Here is a 21,076-nt window from a genome sequence, read left to right as displayed (position 1 = left end):
TGAGAAGAGGGGAAAAAATTCAGCTGAGATGCAGGTTCGATATTAATATGCATGCAGCATGCATCGTACTTTTGTTCCGGTCGAATTGTAGCCCGGTCGAGTCGTGCATCAGATTAGGGCACGGATGGATCCGCGTTGCAGGGGTAGTGGAAAATTTCAAAATAAGAAAACAGCTTTGACAGTGGTGACAGTATCACACATCATGGAAACGCCGAGAGATATGGATTACTAGTGATTCATCCAGATTCGTAGGGTATAAAGTGAGGGCAAGATCACGATACAAGACATCCCAAATCAAACAACCTTCCAAGCTCATCTACTACTTTGACGAGCTAAGCTCTATTATTTCTCACCGAAACCATGGTTTATCTTCCTGCCTACTCCGCGGACAGCTCTCCCCCTTCCTACGATGAGGTCTCTCAGAAACTAGAGGGCCTCCTCGGCAGTAATCCCACTGTCGACAAGGCCCTCGAGGCGGCTCGCTCCCTCTCGGACGACGAGATCAATGTGCTCGCCAATGGCTACGAAGAGCACAATCCATTGCAGACGGATCAGCAGAAGGCAGATTTCACTGTCGGTGCCGGCCAGCATCTGTCTTCGGAGGCAGGCCAGGAGGCCATGGCCCAGGCGGGTGTGGCAGCGTCTCAGTCGGCCGTGGATGTCAACGACCGTCTCCTCGACATCCAGCAGAAGCTGGCCGTCATTGACCAAACCTACCACGAGGGCTTCGCGGACACCTTGGTCACTATTCGCTCGGTAGGTGGATTGATCCGCGCTGCTTCCGAAATGGATGCTGACGCAAATAGAACTACAACGATGTCCTTCAGGACAGCCGGTTGCTCGCTGCAGACATTGCCCAGAATGGCCAGAGTGAGTGCTCTCTGGTGAAATGTTTGTGATGGCCGCTAATTCCCCGATAGGTTTCGATACCATCCTTGTCGCGCTTTGTGCAGACAGCAGCGTTTCTCTGGAGGACCGCAAGACTCGCGTTGCATCCTTTATCTCGGTAATACCCGTTAATCTACTGGCGTCATTGTAGCCGTCACTGAAAATCAATTAAAGGATACCAAAAAGTTCGAGGATACATCCAATGGGATCCAAGAGCGGTTCGCCACCGTCAGGACCGATTTCTCATCCTTCACGGAGAAATTCTCTTCATGGGCGAAGGACAAAGAAGAGGAACTGACCGAGCAGATCAAAGAGCTCGCGAAGGAAATCCTCGATCTGACTGAAACATTGGGCTCCATTCAAGCGGCTCAGAAGGCCATGGAAGTCATCGCCGGGGCGGCACTCCCAATCGCAGCAGCTGCTGGGGAGATCTTCGAACCTGTGAAGCCAATCATCCTTGTATGTGCTTTAGTGAATCTAAAACAAGCCAGATGCTAATGAGTCGACAGCTTGGAGGCCTCATCACTGCAGTCGTCGCCCTCGGCGCTACATTGGGCTTGATCATCGCAGCCGAACGTGAGTTGTGGATCATGGATTGAGATGTGGCGAGGAGCTAACTTTCCATAGGGGTGCAAAACAAAATAAACCGGAAGACTAGCGAGAAAGAAGATCTCGAAAAGGAGCTGGAAAATATTCAGAATGCACGCCAGGGGCTGCAGACCATGCAGCTAGGCGGCCTGGAGTCATTCCAGGCCTGTATGGATGTGCTTCCTCAATACTGGAAGTCGACAGTCGAGGACGCACAGTCAATTCATGACTGGTTGGAGAAGGGCGCTGAAACCGGGGTATGCACATGGTTCCATTTTCCGGAGATGCATAGAGTGGTACTGACAATCACAGATTCGCCCGGTGTATATGAGTCTGAACGTGGAAAAGGGGGTTAAATCCTGTAGGTTGAATCTCGATATCTGCATAGAGCGTGGCTAACAATTCATAGATAATTCTACAGCCGGATATCTTTCCAAATATGCACATGGAAATTAAATGTTCTTGTTCATTTCCTACGCTTGGACTTCTGCGCTCCACCTTTTGCGGGAATTGGCCAAAATATCTGATGAGTTTTCTTTTCGTATGATGTGGAGGCAGAGGAATGTTCACATTATCCATTCAAATCACCAATATCAGATATGATCTACTCAATTAACACTTTTCAACATATTTCTATCCGTCCTATATATTCCATACTTTAGTAGATTAAAGTACATACGACAATAGGGTGAGGAGAAGAGGTCTTCCTGTCCGCTAAGCCGTACTTAAGTCTTATAAGTCCGCACAGTTAATTGCCAAAGAGTCCTTAACCCGAATATTTTCCCTACGCAACATGAGGTTGTAACCTCGACTATAGTTCGGAAGTGACCTTTCTCAAACCTACTACAATATTCACTCAGCAAACAGTACTCATGTTACATTTATTTAATGGAGAACCACCAGATGTGTTCTACTTACGGATTTGTCATAGCGCTAAGGATTACTGTTTACCCTAGAATAATTACGGGTGTAGGAAATTCCATGCCTAATAATATTCCACATTAAAAATGATGTCCTTTGCAATCGCATTACAATCTGGGGAAAACCCATTTCCTAGTTCAACTGTGGAAAAGCCCAAACCAAGGGATTAGTCAAGTTTGAGCCAACTGCAACCTGCTGTCAAGTCTTGTTAACATTATAGTGTGATCTCCTCCTGCCGACGCTTGACAACCAATTTCGCCGTCGGGTCCGAGATCAAAGACGTGCCATAATTTATAGGATCGGCACTCGATCCCTCAGCCAGGCGGAAATCGTACTTCAGCAAGATATGGAAAAGTGAGATCTTCTCCACAGCATCCGCAAAGTATCGTCCCGGGCACGCATATCCCCCGTGTCCAAATCCGACCTCGTCGGCGCTGGTGTTGACTATTTGGTGGAGGTTCTCGTGGCCGGGCTCTTGTCGAAGATTGTAGAAGCGGTATCCGTCGAATGTGTGCGCATGCGGGTATGTAGAATTGCTTTGCATGTGTTCTGAGGAGACAAAGAATGTCGTGCCTTTAGGGACCTCGAGTCCATCAGATAAGCGGACGTTGGTAAGCGCTTTACGTCTCATTGTGCCTAGTAGTCTCTGTCAGCTCAGGTAAGGGAAAGGCGAGAGAGCCTACTGATTACCTCGGCTGATTGGTTTCAGGCGCTGCGTTTCCTTGAACATGCTGTCCATGAGTATGAGTTTGCGAAGGGATCGTCGGCCCCACTGCTCGTCTTTCATCGCCGCGATGATCTCCTTGCGTAGATCCTGCACCAGGTTTGGGTGTTTTGTCAGGTTCAGCATGGTCTGTGTCAGTAGATCCGTCATCGTATGTTCCGATACCATCGACAGCGTCAGCTGGACCAACGCCGGATCGTAGTCGTGACCGCCTGCCGCCTCTTCCATCCATTGGATCGAGTCGAAATACTCAGAAGACTTCCCTTGCAACTTTTGAGCAGCCTGGGATTCTCGGCGCTGTTGTATGACTACGTTGACGCGCTGTTGAACTTCTCTCATGTCCCTACGTAGGGTGCGGCAAGGGGCCAGGAACCAGTGGACTAGATATCGGAAGATCTTAGGCCAGTTGTACATCGTATCGCCCGCTTGAAACGAATTCACAGCATTGCGCTTGACGAGCTCCGTCCAAGACTGATCGTGGGATAGGTCCTTTCCTACCAATATGCGGCTGCTCATGCCGGAGTGTAGTGTTAAAATGGTGTCTTTTAGCAAGACTTCATGCCACTCTGCATCAAAATTAGTGGAGATGCAATTTGGTGGGAGTTAGGCTTCCCACCTGTGTTGTGAGTCCAAATCTGTTGGAGATGGTTATGAGCCTCTGAGGAGAGGATGCCTGCGGATTTCTCTATAGTCCGCTTTTGTTAACTCAGATGAGGGCCCTCATCGCCAGTACTACACAGCTAGCTTACCTATGGCCGAAGTGAGTTCTTTAAGCACAAAGGAGTTGAATGTCTTATTTACTGGCATATACTTCGTAGTAAACGCCGCGAAACCAGGGAGGAGGCCATGCATTTTCTGTTGGAACCTCCCACTACGTTGGCAGTAGGTTCCGGGAGTTGTATGGCTCATTCCGCGATGCAGGTCATGTGACCATGGCTATATAAGCTATAGTCCACCTCATGTAGGTAAAAAGATTATCTAATTCTATTATTATTTTTTTTGGAGTTTGTTTTTAATAGATTATAAGCCCTCTGCTTTTTTAAAGCTGTTTAACTATCTTTATTCTTTTTAATCTCTTATTATTTTAGTAATCCTTAGTTATATATTATCTTATTTCTTTTTAGGCGTCTTAAGATAAGTTCTCTATCTAACTAGATTACTACCTTTGTGGTAGTCCCTCTTAAAAATTAAATCTATTATAGATTATAGAATATATTTAAACTTAATCTTTTAAATCCTTTTATAATTAAAGGATTAGAGCAAAAGCTCAAGGGTTATAAGAATTATAATATATAATATAATAGAGTATAAATTATTTTAAAATTACTTTATTACTTTTAACTGTTTAATAGCTTAATTCCTCGTCCTTTAATTAATAATACAGAGGATTTTAAAATCTGGTTTAAGTACTTAAAATAAATAGTTTATTAGATTAAATAATAATTATTAAATAATATACTTAATCAGGTTAAAATATCATCTGGCGCCTCTAAGTATACTAATAAATTATAAAATAAATTATATTATTTTTGTATTAGCTCTAGTAATAGAAGGTCTAAATTACTTTTTTTTAATATTATTTATTATAATAGAAATAAGTTTAATTCGCTTGTTACTTATATTAAGGGTTTCTAGTAAATAGTTAAAGTTTATTTAATTATTTATTATCTGATTACTCCCTGGATGGCGACCCTTATATTATTTAATAATATTTAAAATAAATTACTTGTTTTTTATAACCTAACCTATTATTTATTAAAGGATAATATAGTTATTATAATAGAATAGTCTTATTTTAAGAAGATCGCGGATGAGATAATCTTTTTAATAAACTAAATATTTAATTTTTTATTTATAGTATCTGTGGTAAAAGATAAAAAAAAAAATCCCCCTATAAATACTTCTCTTATTAAGAATATATTTTCCTTGTTTAGTTATCCTCCCAGAAAGCCAGAGAATAATATATATAATTATATTTTTACTAAAAAATAGCGAAATCTTCTTGAAGATAAAAAGATAATTAATAAAATATATATTTACTGTAAGATCTGTGGCTATAAAATAATAAATTATTTTTATTTTATATCTTATATTTATCCTAATAAATAGTTACCTGTGGAGGATATATGGGTATCTGAATAAAAAGGTAGAACCTATTTAAAAAAGGCCCTAAAATCTAATAATCCGTAAATAATTACTTTTTAACAGACTAAGGGCATATTTAACTTCTCCAGGCAGGTAGTCTTATCTATCTTAATTAATAAGAAGGATTAGATTATTAATAATAATTCCGCGAATTATATAACTTCTGATTTATTTAGCTTTATAACTTACACAGAGTATAGTTTAGATAATTTTTTCTATAAATTTTAAATATCTGAGGAGCAGAATACAGTAGCTAAAGAATATAGCTTAGTAGTTATCTAACTTAATTAGTATAATAGGACCCATATTATATATAAGATCTCTATGTTTTATATCCCTGGCCTTGATTTTGGTCTTTTTGTAATAAAATATATAAAAAAATTAATAAAAATATAATAGAATTAGTAAAATCAGATACTTTATTATTAAGATACAAATAAAGTCCTTAGGTTCTTTTATATAAAAAAGGGACTCCCCTTTTTTTTTATAATTAATCTTTTGTATTACCAGATCTTTAGTTATTTAGGTGTAATAATAAACATAATAATACTTTATTACTATCTAGGTTATACTAGAGATTTAAAGCTTAAATTAACTATTATATTAGATCTAAAAACTATTATTAAAAGATTAAAAAAAATATATAAAGCTTATAAAAAGATAAAAGCTAAGAAGATTATTTTTTATATTTTCTAACCTAATAATTCAGAAAGCCTATCTGAACTTTAGTATGCGGATATCTAGATAATTAAGCTAATTAGATATAATAGTTTTAAATATTATCTAGTTATAATTAATATTTTAATAAACTATATAAAGGTCTGTATGCTGTGTACAAAAGTAGTTATATCTATAGAGATAATTTTTTTTAATAAAGCTTATTAGATTCAGATTTATTATCATATTTAATAATAGTAGATTAATAGTAATAAAGAGTTTTATAAGTTTTAAAAATAAATTAAAAATAAAAATATTAAAATTAATATTATGCCTCCCCGGACTCCTAAATTAAATAAATAAAGTAAATAAATAAGTAGCTATATTAATTAAACTGCCCGTGTGATAATAATTAATTCTGGCCTTCTTACTTAACTCTGACCTTTTATAGTAAAGATAGCTTGCTGTATTATTAATTATCTTATTTTTTATAAAGATTTAAAGAGTCTTATTCAGAAATAGCACGAATTTTATAAAATTTTTAATTAAAACCTTTTTTTTAATTATTTAAAGATTTTCGGCTGTAAAATATATGTTTATATTTTTGCTAAAAATTATGTCTAATTAGAAAAAATAATATCTAAAGCCAGGGTTAGCTATTTGGTTAAATATAAAAATAATTATAATTATATTTATATAGTTTGGTGTCCTATAAATAATAAGATTTATAGATTAGAGAATATTATCTTTAATAAAAGTAATTTATATAGCTCGGACTATAATAATAATACTCTAGTAGTATTTTAAATAGATCCTAATAAACTACTTAAACCTAAAAGAGATATAATAATTAAATATTTAGAAATTTCTATTTAAATAAACCCTAAGGTAATTCCGGATATATTATTTATTTAAAGCAGAGTAATCACAGTCTTTTAAACCTTTACGCCTGGTTCTTTCTAGTAAATAATTAGTTCGGCCCCTGAGATTAATTTTATCTTTATAAATTTAATTATAAAAACCCTAGAATATAATAATAATAATTATATTATAATAATCTATAATATAATTATTCTCCTAGTTTTATTTTAAGGCATAGTTCCTAGTTTTTTCTCCTTATAATCTAGTTTTTTAGCTAAAAAAAGGTTTATAAGATCCTCTGTTTCCTTTATATAATTATTTATAAGATTAATAAAGGGGCAGAAGAAAAAAAACCTTAATATAATAGATTTTTTAAAAATTAGATTCTTAGGGAGTACTTTACCAGCTTTTTTATTTACAGATTTAAATCTTCTTAATTTTAAGATTAAGGCTTATAAAGTCTTTATTTTATTAATCTTTAAAAAAATATTAGACTTTTTAATTGTTTTTAAATAGTTAATTGTGATAAAAATTAAATATAATAAATTATATTATAAGGGTATCTTTGAATTTATTTTTAAAATTAAGTAAAAGAGATCTAAGATTTTTTATAAGAAATAGGTTTATAATATTAAAAAAAACAAAGAAGGTGTTATTCTCTACTTTAAAACCAGATAGGTGACTTATAATAATATATAGAAAATCAGAGTTAATTTTAACTTAACTTATACACCTGTTATCTTTAATATTATAGTTAAAATAACCCTAACTACTATATTAATTTATAGCTTTAAATAGGAGCAGTTTAATATTATTACTGCCTTTCTATATTTTAAAATAGACTAGGAGAATATTTATATAATTTAACTAGTAAGATTTAAGATTAAAAGTAAGTATTTTTATTATTTATATAAAATAATTTATAATTTATATTAAGCAGGCCATCTCTGGAATAATATAATAGATAAAAAGTTAAAATTTATAGAATTTTATTCTTTTATAAAAAACCCTTGCTTCTATTTTTGCCTTATAAATAATTTAATTAAGATTATTATTTTTTATATTAATAACTTTATTATAGTAGTAAAGATAATATCTAAAATTAATGTATTTTATGATAATTTTTTCTTATTATTTAAAAATAAGTATTTAGGGGAACTTACTAGGTTTCTTAGTAGCTTTATTAAGTAAGACTAGGAGAAAAAGACTATTATTATTTTTTAGAATATTTTTATAAATATTATTCTTAATTATATAAATATAATTAGATCTAGCAGAAATCCTATTCCTATATTTTTTTTATATAGGAAAACTATAGTTTCCTTTATATCCTCTAATAAGGTCTCTAGATTAGATTATCTTTTAAAAATAGGTTTATTAAATTAGTTATTAACTAGGACCTGTCCTGATATTATTTATTATTTTATATATCTTTAAAAACAGGCAGTAAATCTATCCATGTGTCAAGGTGCGGGCTGGCAGGTTGGTAGAGTTGGCGCAGCAGGGGCAGGTAGGGCAGGCGGTCTGGCTGGATTAGGCGGGCTAGGTTCACAAGGTCTTCGATAGCTATTATAATCAGACTATATACAGGATAATAAATAAGATATAGCTCAGAGAGCTATAACAGGATCTTTAGTATTTAAGTTTTTAAGTAGTTAGGGAATCAGGATTAGGGATAGGTTCTTTTGGTTTAGCAGTTCTGTCTAGTTCTAGCGGGCTTAATAGTGCCCTCAGGTCTATACTGTGATAGTATACCCTTTTTTTATAACTGAGCTCTGTTAAGGCTAAAGAGGACTAGGCTTATTAGAATACTAGTGGTAGTAGTTCTAAATAATTTATTTAGCATGCTCCAGGTAACTGGCAGGCTTAATAATAAGATCTATATATTTAATTTATTTTATAATATATATCAGGCGAGGGCGGCTATAGCCGCGATAGTCTTAAAATAAGTTAAAAATATCTTTAACCTCCTATTTCTCAAGTCTATTAACTTTAATATAAGATAAAAAAAGATTTTGCTAGCCGGATAAGATATTTAAGCTAGTAAAGATAAACAGGCTTATATTAAATATAAAGTAAATTTTTATATTAGATAAAAGTTCTAGGCAATAGGCGTGTGGGCTAATAATTTTTTTAATATAATATAGGCCTAAAATATTCTAGTTTAGTTTTTTGCTAGATTATAGGGTCTTAATATATTAAGTATCTAACTAAACTAATTAATCTTTTTTAAATAGGCAGGCAGGGTAGTGCTAGCAGTCTATTTACTTAGTATAATAGACTTAAGTAAATAATATTTTAGCTCGGGTAAATTTAATAATTACTTATATTCTTGTAGTAAACTATTCTGTGTCTTGTATAGTAAAGCAGTTATAAATATAATAATCTTTTATTAAGATAGGTTCGAACCCTATATATAGGTAGAAACTGTAGTTGGTGAAAAACAGACTAATCTTGATTAAATTAAAATATATAGTATTTAAAGAAAATTTAACTAAAGAAAGCTAGATACTCTAGTTATTTTATAGATAGCTTATATAGGCTTAGAGGTATTACTCTAGTATAATATTTATATACTTAGTCTGGTTATTAGTCTCGGGATAATATATAATTAATAATTTATTAGTAATATTTAGGCGCTGGATTAAGTATTTCTAGAATTTAGTAATAAATTAAAGTCCTTAGTCTAATATAATAGTTTAGGGCAGGCTATACAGCTTTTATATATATTATATATATATTGTGGCTATGGCAGGTGTATTTATAGTTAAGTTATAGGGGATTAGATACTTTATTTTAATTAAATAATCTATAATAACTAAAATAGTATTATAACTCTGGTTTTCTGGTAGATATATGATAAAATCTATAAAGATATTTTATTAGATATATTTAGATATAAATAAAGGTTTTAAGATATTTTATTTAGCCTCTTAGGATAAGATAATTCAGCGGCAGGTATAGCAGTTTTGGATCTATTAAACTATATAATAGTATATATTAGGCTAAAAGTATTCGCGGGTAAAAAATTTATATATATAGTTTTTCCCAGGATGTCCAGACGCGGGTTTATTATATATTAGGTGGGTTAATTTAGCTTAGAGCTTATTATTTTTAGAGATCTATAGATAGTTTTTATAAAACAGGAAATTATTTTATCCTTTATAAATAATTAAAATAATTTTTAAATAATAATCTTTTTTTATAATAAGGGCTTTCTGGACTTCACGGATTAGATTATTTTTTTTATATATTTTTTATAGGTTTATCTGGGCTTCAGGTGGTAATTATAGATCTTATTTATTTTTAAAAATAATACTTTAATAGGTTCGGGTTATAGGGGCAAGTAGGGTCGGGGATTTAAGGATTTTAGCTTGGTCGGGTTTACTAATATTAAGGTTTTTATATTTTAATATTACTTAGCTCTAGTATTATAAGTACTTATTTTTTTTTTTAGGGAGATCCTCTAACTTCCTAGTTAGATTATCTAGCTTAGTTCTATATTTTCTGGAGTAGTAAATAATCTTAAACTTAAATTAAAATAAAAATTTAAATTAGCAGGCTTACTGTTAGTTCAGGAGCTTAATTAATATAAAATATTTTAGATTATAATAATTAAAAATAACTTAGATCAAAGATAAGGCTCCTTTAAGCTTAGGGTGTTATTTCTTAAAGTAGCAGATAATAGTAAGTAGTTCCTTATTATAAATCTTATAATTATACTTTGTAGATAAATATTTTTTTAAGAAAAAAGTAATAAGATATAAAATTTTATTATTATTATATTAAGATAAAACTCCAGCAAAAATATAATTAAAAGTATTAGTTTCTAAAATTATAATATATATTTAATTAAAGGACTATAGAACTAGAGCATCTGTAAAAACTTATTTAAAATATTTAAAGGCCTCCTGGCGGGATAAGGTCTATTCCTAAAATATTTTTTTATAAGTTAGGTTAATAAGTAAAGCAGTTAATTCTAAAAAATCTTTAATAAAATAATAATAAAAATTATTAAATCCCAGGAAAACCTGGACATTAATAATATAAGTTAAGATAGGCTAATTAATAACTATCTTAATTTTAGAAAAATCTATCTAGATCCTTTTATAACTAATAATTAGGCCTAGGAACTTAGTTTCGGGAATAATAAACTTGTATTTTAAGAGTTTTATAAATAGGTAGGCTTCTTATAATTTTTATAGGATCTAGTAGATATAGCAGATATACTTAGAATAAGTTTAGCTATAAATTAGGATATTATCTAGATAAATAGTATAAAAAATATCTAAATAATTATGTAATATATTATTAATATAATACTAAAAGGTCCTAGGGGCTCTAGTCAGGTTAAATAATATTATTAAAGATTTAAACAGGCCCAGGCGGGTATAAAATATAGTTATTTATTTTTGACCTTTCTGGATACGCAGATTATTAAAAACACTTATAATATTAATTTTTATAAAGTAGTATATTTTTTTTAAGTTATTTAGGGTTTTTTTTACCAGGGGCAGTAAATAATAATCTTTAATAATAATTATATTTAAGGCTTAATAATTAATATAAAAATATAAGCCTTTATTAGGCTTATTAATAAACAGGATAGAGGATGCTATAAGGGATAAATTTAGATAAATAAAGTTTTTTTATAGATTCTTAAAAAATTATTTTTAAAGGACTTTTAGCTCTTTCTAAAATATATTATATAAGAGGCCGAACAGTAGTTTTTTGCTAGATTCTAGTATAATTATATAATTATAATCCCTGTATAAGGGTAGCTTATCTGTCTTCTTTAACAAAAATATATCTCTAAAGTCTTAGAATTTTATAGAGATATTAGGGCTCTGATTAGGCGTTTTTTATACTGGGGGTTTTTTAAAGGATTTTTCGCGGATTATTTAATTAATTTATTTTATAATAATAATAAAGATTCTTCTTCCCTATCTTATATATGCAGTGTAAGCTTCTATAAATATTATATAAATATCGCGGGTTTAGAGGGCCTTCAGGGTCTTTAAGTTAATTAAGCAGGCTCGGGCAGGAATATTATATAAAGCCCGGATCTTCTGGGAACAGAACAGGATATTATAATATTTTTAATAATATTAATTATTAAATTAAAAAATATACTTAATAAAATTTATCTTAGGATTATAAGTCTTAAGCTAGGGGAGTCTAATTATAATAAGGAAATATATAAGCTGGGTAATTAGAAACAGAGTATTTTTTTTAATATAGTTATAGGTTTTTAGGGTTATACAGGTGTAATAAGTAATAATACTAGTCTTATTTTTGCGGTTATTAAATTTTATAATTAATTTAGGCTTTTTTAAAGGGTATAAGGTTAGATTCTGGGCTTTAGTTTAATTTTTATTTATAATACAGAATATAGAGCAGCTAGTATTAAATATAATATAAGTAGTGATTTTACTTTTACCGGGGTTTAGTATAATAAGAGTAATTAATAAATTAGTCCTTTAAAGTTTCTCTTTAATAAAAAGTCTTTTAGTAGCAGCTTTAGAGATTTAGTAAATATATACAGGGGGGTCTGCCTGGTTATAATTTAGGCTAAACTAACTCTTTTTAATTGCTTACTCAGGTCTAAAGAATATAGGTGTTCTGTTTAGGAAATTATTTAGGACTAGGGAGCCTGGAGCAGCAGTAATACAGGCAGGCCTTGTGGGATAAGGTAAGATTAGAATATAGGGGGGGACTATTTTTGAGGGGGTAAATAGGATTTTAAGGGGGAAACAGGATATATAATATAATTAGTCTGGTATAGATGATTATCTGGTTTAGGGTAATCTTTAATTATATACTAACTTAATTTATAATAGAAATATTTATTATAATTTTTATAAGTGTTATTTTTAGAACAGGGGAACAGGTAGTAAGTTAAAAAAAGATTTATAATATTAGAATTTAGGGTAATAATAGCAGGCTAAAGGGGTTTATTAACTAGACTCTAGGGATAATAGCTTTAGGTGTTCTTAAATATAATCTATAGGTAAGTATTAGTTCTGGTTAAAATCAGGGCGGGCTTCTAGGGTTAGCTATAAGAGTACTAAATATAATAATTCTCTAATTTTTATAAAAAAATAACAAGATTAATATAATTCTTAGCAGGTAGGTTCTAGTATATTAATATAATTTTTATTTCCTGGTTGACAGCTTTTTTAAAAAGAGTAAAAAAGCTATTTTTAGTTATTTCTTTCTTTATAACTAGTTATTAGAATTTAGTAAAAAAAACAGAAAACTTTTGATTTTTTTATCTTAGATTATATAAAGTATTCCGGGTATTATAAACGCGGTTTAAGTTCTTATAAATATAATTAAATATTTTTAAAATCTTAGTATAGTTTTTTAGCTAGTAAACTCTGTTTTTAATATACAGGAGGACTTAGGTATAAAAAAATTTTTTTAGATAATTAAAAATATAAGCTATATAGGTCTAGGGGGTTAGGAAGCAGTCATAGTTTATAGTTATTTTTTTTTAATCTAAGAGGTAAAATAGTAAAGGTTTAATTTAATACTTTTAAACTTATTAGGGTTAGGCAGTTATTCGGAAAGGCAGGCAGAGGTAGAAGATCCGGGATTAATTAATATAGATATTCTTACTAAAATAGCTAAGGGTTTTTTAGTAGCAGGTTCAGGGGTCTAGTCTGGGATATTAATTATAGGCATAGTAGTCTAGATTATATAATTTTATTCTTAGATTATCACGCTCTTATTAGCTAGGGCCTAAATAAGTTTAAGATTTAAACTTTTTTTATAATCTGTTTAAAGGATAATAATTTATACAGTAATATTTATATTTTATTGGAGACGGGAGACTTTCTGGCGGAGATATTTTTAGTTAATATTAATATTTACTATAAATATATAAATCTGGTTATAATAGGCATATTATTTCTTAGTATATTTAATAATATACTAGGTAAATAGTTCAGGATCCTTAGGAAGAGATAAGGGCTTCAGAATTTTAGATATATTAGATAAATATTAGCTTTATAAGTAAGAGTTATATAATATTAAGATACGGGCTAGCAGATTAATAAAGTTAGTATAACAGGGGCAGGTAAGGCAGGCGGTCTGGCTAGATTAGGTGGGCTAGGTTTATAAGGTCTTTGATGGCTATTACAGTCAGGCTATATATAAAATAATAAATAAAATATAGCTTAGGGAGCTATAATAGGATCTCTGGTATTCAGGCTTTTAAGTAGTTAAGAGATCAGGATCGGGGACAGGTTCTTCCGGTTTGGCGGTTCTGTCTGGTTCTGGCGGGCTTGGCGGCGCCCTCAGGTCTGCACCGCGACACCATGGTTAACTATAAGGCATATAAATCTATATATTAATATGTTAATAAAAATTAGTATAATCTGGTATTAGGCCTTAATTACACCCGGGGTATAAAGGTTTATATTAATACTGCCTATTAGAATTATCTAGATAGTAAATCCTTTAAGGGATATATTATCTTTTATATAAGATCTCTTATTTTTTAGTCCGCGAAAAAGCAGATTATAATAATTTTATTTTTTATTATTACTGAGTTAATTGCGTTTAACTAAGTAATAAAAAAAATTTTATAAATTAAGAAATTAGTTATTATTTTACTAATTTAGAAGGATTTTTTTAGTTCTAATAATTTATTTTCGCCTATTATTATTTTTACAGATTTAAATAATACAGCAACAATTGTCAAGAAGTCTGGCTATATTATTATTATTAAATAGCTTAATAATTAGTACTTTTTTATAAAGGATTAATTTAAAAAAAAGGCTATTATTTTTTCTAAAATTAATATTAATTAGAATCTTACTAATGGCCTGACTAAACCCCTAAATCTAATAAAATTTATAATATTTTAATTTTTTTTTTATCTTAGATCTTATGTATAGTATTTTATATTATATAGGCTATGTTATCTATAAATTTAATAAATTTTATGAAATTTAGTAAATTTTAATTAAATCTTTTATTATAATAGCTTAATATAGTAAATTTATTTAATCTTTATTTATTATAGGTGGCCGTATAAAATTAATTAAATTAAACTTTTTTTTTTATCCTTATTTTTTTTATACTATTTTAATCTCTTTATTTTTGGCCTAATTAATTATACATATTTTTATTTAAGCTATATTTATAGCGTTTTGGCCTAACTGGCCATATATATAATTATAAACTAAATTTTTATAAAAATATTTTACTATTTTTTGGCCTCTTAGATATTTGCTTACCTTAAAAAAGGATATTTTATTTTATTTTTCTAGTATTCTATCTCTTATATAGAATGATTTAGTCTTCTTATCTTTAGATAGTGGTTCTTTACTCTTGTAAATATAAAAGAGAAAGATCTATTATAGGCCTGGTAAAAGAGAATATTTTAATTTTTTATTAGACCCTAGTGCACCTAGACCCCCCGGTGTGTTTTTAAATCCGGATTATAATATTTTATTAACCTGTTTACTTTTATCTCCGCCTGGCAGATACCTCTACTATTATTTTTAGTTTATTTTATTTTTTTTAATAAACTAGGAATCCTCTTTCTTGCGCAGGGGGCTAATAAGTATAAAATCTATAAATATAGTTTCCTGTGTAGGATCCACGAATATAAGTAAGCTAATATTTAACTATTTAAATTAAATATAGAAAAGAAAGATTAGAATCTTTAATAATATTTTAATAAAATTATGGGTGTGCTTAATTTATCTATAACTATTTATTTATTAGTTTATTTCCTTTTTTTTAATATTTTAGTCTAGGTCTTCCTGTATTTAATATATTAAGAAAAAGATTTCTTCTGTTTTTTTTTCTAAGAAAAGAAAGCAAGAAAAACTTGCCAGAATTAAAAAAGTAATTTTACACCTTAATATTATAACTGTATAATATAGTTTTTTATTTAAATATTTTATTTTATTATTTTATAAGGATGACGCGAGCCCTAACTAACTAAAAAAACAGAATCTATAGGTGACTTTAGTTTATATTTTTATAATAATAAAGTTATTATTTATTTAATTTAATAAAGTTTTATGTGATATCTATGGTTTCGGAGTGTGGTTTTTTAGGTGAAGTATTTAATTTATTTAGGATTGTTTTTTTACTTCTATTTTATTATTTTTTTTCTTTTTTAATTAAATTATGTATCCCTGTGTTTTATTTCTCTAATTTAGGTGATTTCTGGCTTTATTTTGCCCTAAGGGGGTGTGTTAGAACCTTCTACTATGTTAGTAGTAGGTTCCGGGAGTTGCATGGCTTATTCCGCGATGCAGGTCATGTGACCATGGCTATATAAGCCATGGTCCACCTTATGTAGGTCTAGAGATTATCTAATTCTATCATCATTCTCTTTGGAGTTCGTTCCCAATATTTTTTAGTCCCAAGTCACGTTCCCAAGTCACGTTAACTTAGCTACTGCTCGATGGTCCAAAGTCAGACGAAACATACCTCTTCCGTGTAGCCGAAAACATCAAACCTTCGATCTTTTGCAACCTCTTCTGTGTAATCGTGGGATAAGATCAGATCGATTCCCATGTCTGTCAATGCATAAAAACCTCTGGGCGACTGTATCGGAAGACCATTTCCTTATTAAATTATGCCGAGCAAGTGAAGTTCCTAGTACTCCAAGGGGAAGGCGAAACTCACTTTTGAGAATCCAGCCCTGAGAATCTCCGGTCCGTTTGCCACAAAACGCTTCCGAGCCCTGTACGAGGATAATTCCCATGGCTTCTTACCGTTAAGCAATCGCAGACCGGCCGTATATCGTGACCTACAAACAATTGCAAGCAAGAGGCTACTAAGCAGGAACACAAGTACCCCTGGATAATCAGCCCGTAGAGGGGCAATGATTTCTAATGCGGCGCTCAGCATAGTTGAACCAACAGACCCACAGACTGAGAAGAGATTGACAGCGTGCGGACGGTGGGTGCTGGAAGAAAGATATTCTCATGGGTGTGCTTAATGGAACTCCTTACATATGACCGCTTCATTGTTGGAATGTCCAAACAAACCCCTTGCTTGTACTCGGCTCCTACCGGAGTTGACTCGCTCACATTGATGAACGCATTGTGAGACTAGGGACTGGAGAAAGAGTGATTAGATTCTCTAGCACCATAGTGTTGTAATATAGAGGACAGGGTTTTTTGGCGTTCAGGAGTTCAGCCTCCGATGTTGTAAGGTATCCGGTCAGTTCTAAAAGGACAGGTCAAGCCTTGCGCAACCAGGAAAATCAGTGACCTCGCAGCTGGCGGGCGTACCAGAAAGTCCACCGTAAGACGTACACACTCTTTTACTGTCAGTGTCCATGTTCCTCATTGACTTTTGAAACGTGATAGGGGAAGTTGATTGAACCACACCTCTCTTGCTACTAACACATCCCACGTGATCCAAAATCTCCGGTCCCGGCACTTTCAAATTTCACACTTAAAAATATTACCTAGATATCATCAGGTACCTATATGAATATGTTTTCATTCACTAATGGTACCTCATGCTAGCTCAGGTGATGCTTGTAGAAAATAATAGATTACGGTACGGTAATATAAAGAATATGGGTACTAAAGATCATGAAATCCAAGGCCCGCTCGTTCAGATCCTTTCTGGATCTAAGGCTATAGATAGAGAGCATCTACGTAGCCCGTGGTCTGTATGTGGGTCACTGATAGGCTAAGTGAATGGTCAAAGCCCGAATTGATCAATCTCCCCACTGCTACTTTATGTAGGTGCCTGAGTCAACAAGTTTCCGAGGCGCTCCGGTGATGGTCAATGAGGCTGCCTTAGACTTTTGTCTCAGCTATCCCGGACGAAGACCAGAGTCCAACTTACACCATCTTAATTAAGCATAGATCGTCTCAACGTGATATTAATGTAGCTAGAAAGTACATGCGCTTACGTACATAACTATTAATTGAACTCAATAACCGGCTACTTCCTCAAGATTCTGATTTACTAGCTGCACATGTTTAAACCATTACTCCATACCTGCGGAGTTGTTGTCCCCGTCGCATTGTCTGGTATTATTTTCCCTTGTATTAAGTGAATAGATAATATGACGAGCAATATTGCTTACCAAAAGCTGTAGTTGGATACGCCTAGGATTTTGTAGCAGACGTCAATTGGATCCTCTGATGGGGTTGGGCGTCGGGGGCTCATGCTTTCCCCGCATGTTAGGGGCCGGGTTAGGTTGTTGGTGAGTCAATTTTCCTGGTGCTCTTTGTGCGCATGGGACTTTATCTGAGCCGGACCGAGACATGATCCTATCCTAGTCTGCATGGTGGCGGGATTTAGCACAAGGGGACAGGTTTACTAGGCGCCCTAACCAAGCGCTATCACTAGACCTGTGGGGCAGCACATAAAACGTTACATTCACAACGTCAGAGATGAATGGGTTAACACAGTAAGTACATTGTCCATTCCCCCTGCTCGACCAACTTGATGGATGCCTTAGACGTATACTGCTTGGGTTTTTAATTTATACTAGGCAACGTAGAATTTATAATAGTTAGCCATTTCTATTCTATTTGAATCATCAACAATTATCACTGCAGTTGTGGCTTGCTCTTCATAGATCTCCTTATTACAGATACCTACACATTTGTCAACATTACAACCGCACTAGAACAATTTGATTTGACATCTTGGAGTTTCTAGGGTTATGAACGCAATAAATCCGTTTGTCCATGTGGACAAGTTAGCTGGAATAGTCTCTCTTGCTTTGCTTATGCAAATATTAGCACAGCACTTGTTCACCCAGCCCGCTGAACTTGGCTCCGAAGTGGTGGCATGGGTAATACTCCCTGTTTTACTTAGTGGCTCTAGACACCAGCATTTGGGTCACTCCATCAAGCGGAATCCTAGAATACTCGAATTTGGGTCTCTGTCTTCGATACATTTATGGATAATTGCTGTCGGCTTATGTGTATCTTCTTTATTCAAAGCGGAAATTGGGGTTTTGAACAGCTTTGTACGTCACAGAACTCCCATTATGGAACATATCGCTGATATATATCAAGCCCATACTACTTCCATTACTGTTGATATCAGCAAAATTCTTTAATTTTAGCGCACACCGCTCGATAGGGTTGAACCGTTGCTCTTTTTTAACAGAAACTCTCTATGGCTCTTCCGTCGTCTCCTTGTTGGGAGCATTTACTCTGGGATCTACGAATCTTGCCCAGTGGTGTTTCTCGATAATTCCCACGATGTGTGTCCTGGGTATCTTTATCATTCTCTCATCCCAGCATGGAAGATCATTGCCTCAGGATGTTAATGCCAAACATTCACTATTCCATCTCGCTGCTAGAATTCTACTCATGTTAGTGATGGCTGTCGTGGTCGAGATGGTTATATTCGGGGCTTCCTGGGGGTATTCCCTTACCATACTTGCTTTAGGCTCGTGCAAGGGGCTTTCCTATTATTTCACAATTCATACTGTAAGTCCCAGAGACTCACGATATTCGATGCACACTAACGGATATTAAGATTTGCCATTCTTCCTGGAATACAGCTCTCTTGATAGAGACATTTGGTCTTCTGTCTGCCAATAACCCGTTCAGAGCATCCTCAGGCCTCAAAGCGTTCTTAAACGTTCTTACCTCACAACTTGTGCTTGCCCAAATTATCGAAGTGCTCCCAAGTAATCTTAAGGGTAGAAGGATACTGTGGGCATTTGGCCTCGCAACGATGGTTCCATATTTTGCAAACTTATGGACTATATATGTCGCAGACAACACAATAGTCCAGAACCATCCCATCACAAACCTGATGGAGAATGCCAGGGTCCAGTTCCACGAGGCTCTTGATAAGCAGTCCCGCACATATTCAACTGCATGCGAGGAGTATCGGCATCGCTACAAGATTGAGCCCCCACAGGGATTTGAAGACTGGTATAAATTTGCATCTGCCCACCAATCGCCAATAATTGATGATTTCGACGCAATATACAACAGCATACGGCCCTTGTTGAGTTTGAGCGGCAGAGAGGTCAATGAGAACCTTAATAATGCGCGCGACCTGCCTGGAAACGAGCTTTGGTCTTGTACGTTCTTTGGCAGCCTGCTCACGACAAAATGCTCGCATGATAGTCGCGTGTTTGATCGGCATATCCAGCATTCATTTGACAGCTTACTCGAAACTATACCCGCAACTCTCCCTGACGTTACGTTTCTGGTCAATCATCTGGATGAACCAAGGATGATACTACCGCCACCGATCAACTCCCACAACGATTTGAACATAAAGGACCAAGCTAGGCAAGTAACATGGCATACTGTAACGGATTCTTGCGCCTACCAAATTGGTAAGACCAAGACCAGAAAACCGAATGCAGTCGAACACCCTGAACTGCCGTTTGTCATTGATTCTGCACTGGACCAAGATTTATGCCTACATCCTGAATACAGCACAATGCACGGGATGTTCCTCAGTCCAACGTCCTTCCGTCCAATAGAAGGCCTGGTCCCAGTCCTTTCCCCCGGTTCTCCATCGACCATGGGCGATATCCTATACCCGAGTCCTGCATACATGGAACCGGAATTCGAGTACAACGCTAGCAAGGACATTGATTGGGAAAAGAAGCAGAACAAGCTTTACTGGGCTGGTTCTACAACTGGTGGCTTCGCCTTGAATGATGACTGGCGGCAGTTCCATCGACAAAGATTTGTCGGCCTAGTGCAAAACCGAGAGCGACGACGTTTTCCCTACTTATATCAAAACAAAGACGGGTCGATTAATCTTTCGAAGTCAACATTCCTCAACAGCAGGCTGTTTGACGTTGCATTTACTCGAATATGTCAATGTGAAACCAAGTACTGCCGCGATCAAAGGCGCTACTTCCACACACACTCCTGGGCAGACAAAGACAGAGGCCTTCAATCACGGTTGGTGTTCGACTTGGACGGGAACGGCATCAGTGGACGATTTTACAGTTTGTTGGCCTCGAAATCAGCTCCTCTGAAGCAGACTCTATTTCGAGAGTGGCACGATGACCGCCTCAAGCCATGGGTGCACTATATACCGGTCAGCCAAAGCATGGACGAGCTTCCTGAGATGGTACGGTACTTTGCATCTCGAGCCGGTCAAAAGAAAGCTAGAGAGATTGCTGACAATGGCCGTGATTGGTTTTCCAAGTCGTTCCGACCAGTGGACTTGACTATATATCTGTATCGGTTGTTATTAGAGATTGCCAGATTGCAGGATGTTGATCGGCCTGCCCTACAATTGGTGGAAGAAACACTGTGAAGGGGCGTGTCAAATTAATGTCAGTTTGCAGCTATGATATATCTG

At 33.7% G+C, this 21,076-nt stretch overlaps 4 protein-coding genes across 4 annotated transcripts; 2 read left to right on the top strand and 2 right to left on the bottom strand.

Annotated features, from left to right (window-relative positions):
* Nucleotides 1-249: 249 nt before the first annotated feature.
* P170DRAFT_392251 (uncharacterized protein) lies at nucleotides 250-2,065 on the top strand. Its single transcript, XM_024845967.1, has 8 exons — nucleotides 250-756; nucleotides 807-870; nucleotides 921-1,006; nucleotides 1,063-1,347; nucleotides 1,398-1,464; nucleotides 1,516-1,733; nucleotides 1,789-1,837; nucleotides 1,886-2,065. Exons 1-8 carry the CDS (start codon nucleotides 361-363, stop codon nucleotides 1,930-1,932), a joined length of 1,212 nt encoding a protein of 403 aa, XP_024699483.1. The 5' UTR covers nucleotides 250-360; the 3' UTR covers nucleotides 1,933-2,065.
* A 546-nt stretch (nucleotides 2,066-2,611) lies between these two features.
* P170DRAFT_479947 (cytochrome P450) lies at nucleotides 2,612-3,973 on the bottom strand (the record flags this gene model as incomplete). The annotated part of the gene is made up of 4 exons (XM_024853743.1): nucleotides 2,612-3,033; nucleotides 3,088-3,687; nucleotides 3,738-3,806; nucleotides 3,871-3,973. The coding sequence occupies 4 exons, from the start codon at nucleotides 3,971-3,973 to the stop codon at nucleotides 2,612-2,614; spliced, it is 1,194 nt and encodes a 397-aa protein (XP_024699482.1).
* Nucleotides 3,974-9,513: 5,540 nt separating this feature from the next.
* P170DRAFT_367482 (uncharacterized protein) lies at nucleotides 9,514-9,663 on the bottom strand (the record flags this gene model as incomplete). The annotated part of the gene is made up of 1 exon (XM_024844809.1): nucleotides 9,514-9,663. A coding segment is annotated over one exon (150 nt), but the record flags the coding sequence as incomplete, so codon positions are not given.
* Nucleotides 9,664-19,474: 9,811 nt separating this feature from the next.
* Nucleotides 19,475-21,031, top strand: P170DRAFT_479945 (capsule-associated protein CAP1; the record flags this gene model as incomplete). The annotated part of the gene is made up of 1 exon (XM_024853742.1): nucleotides 19,475-21,031. One exon carries the CDS (start codon nucleotides 19,475-19,477, stop codon nucleotides 21,029-21,031), a length of 1,557 nt encoding a protein of 518 aa, XP_024699480.1.
* Between the last annotated feature and the right edge of the window lie 45 nt (nucleotides 21,032-21,076).

The sequence above is a fragment of the Aspergillus steynii genome (genome assembly GCF_002849105.1).
Source record: "Aspergillus steynii IBT 23096 chromosome Unknown P170scaffold_9, whole genome shotgun sequence".
Lineage (NCBI taxonomy): Eukaryota > Fungi > Ascomycota > Eurotiomycetes > Eurotiales > Aspergillaceae > Aspergillus > Aspergillus steynii.
This window is presented reverse-complemented; position numbering and strand designations above follow the sequence as displayed.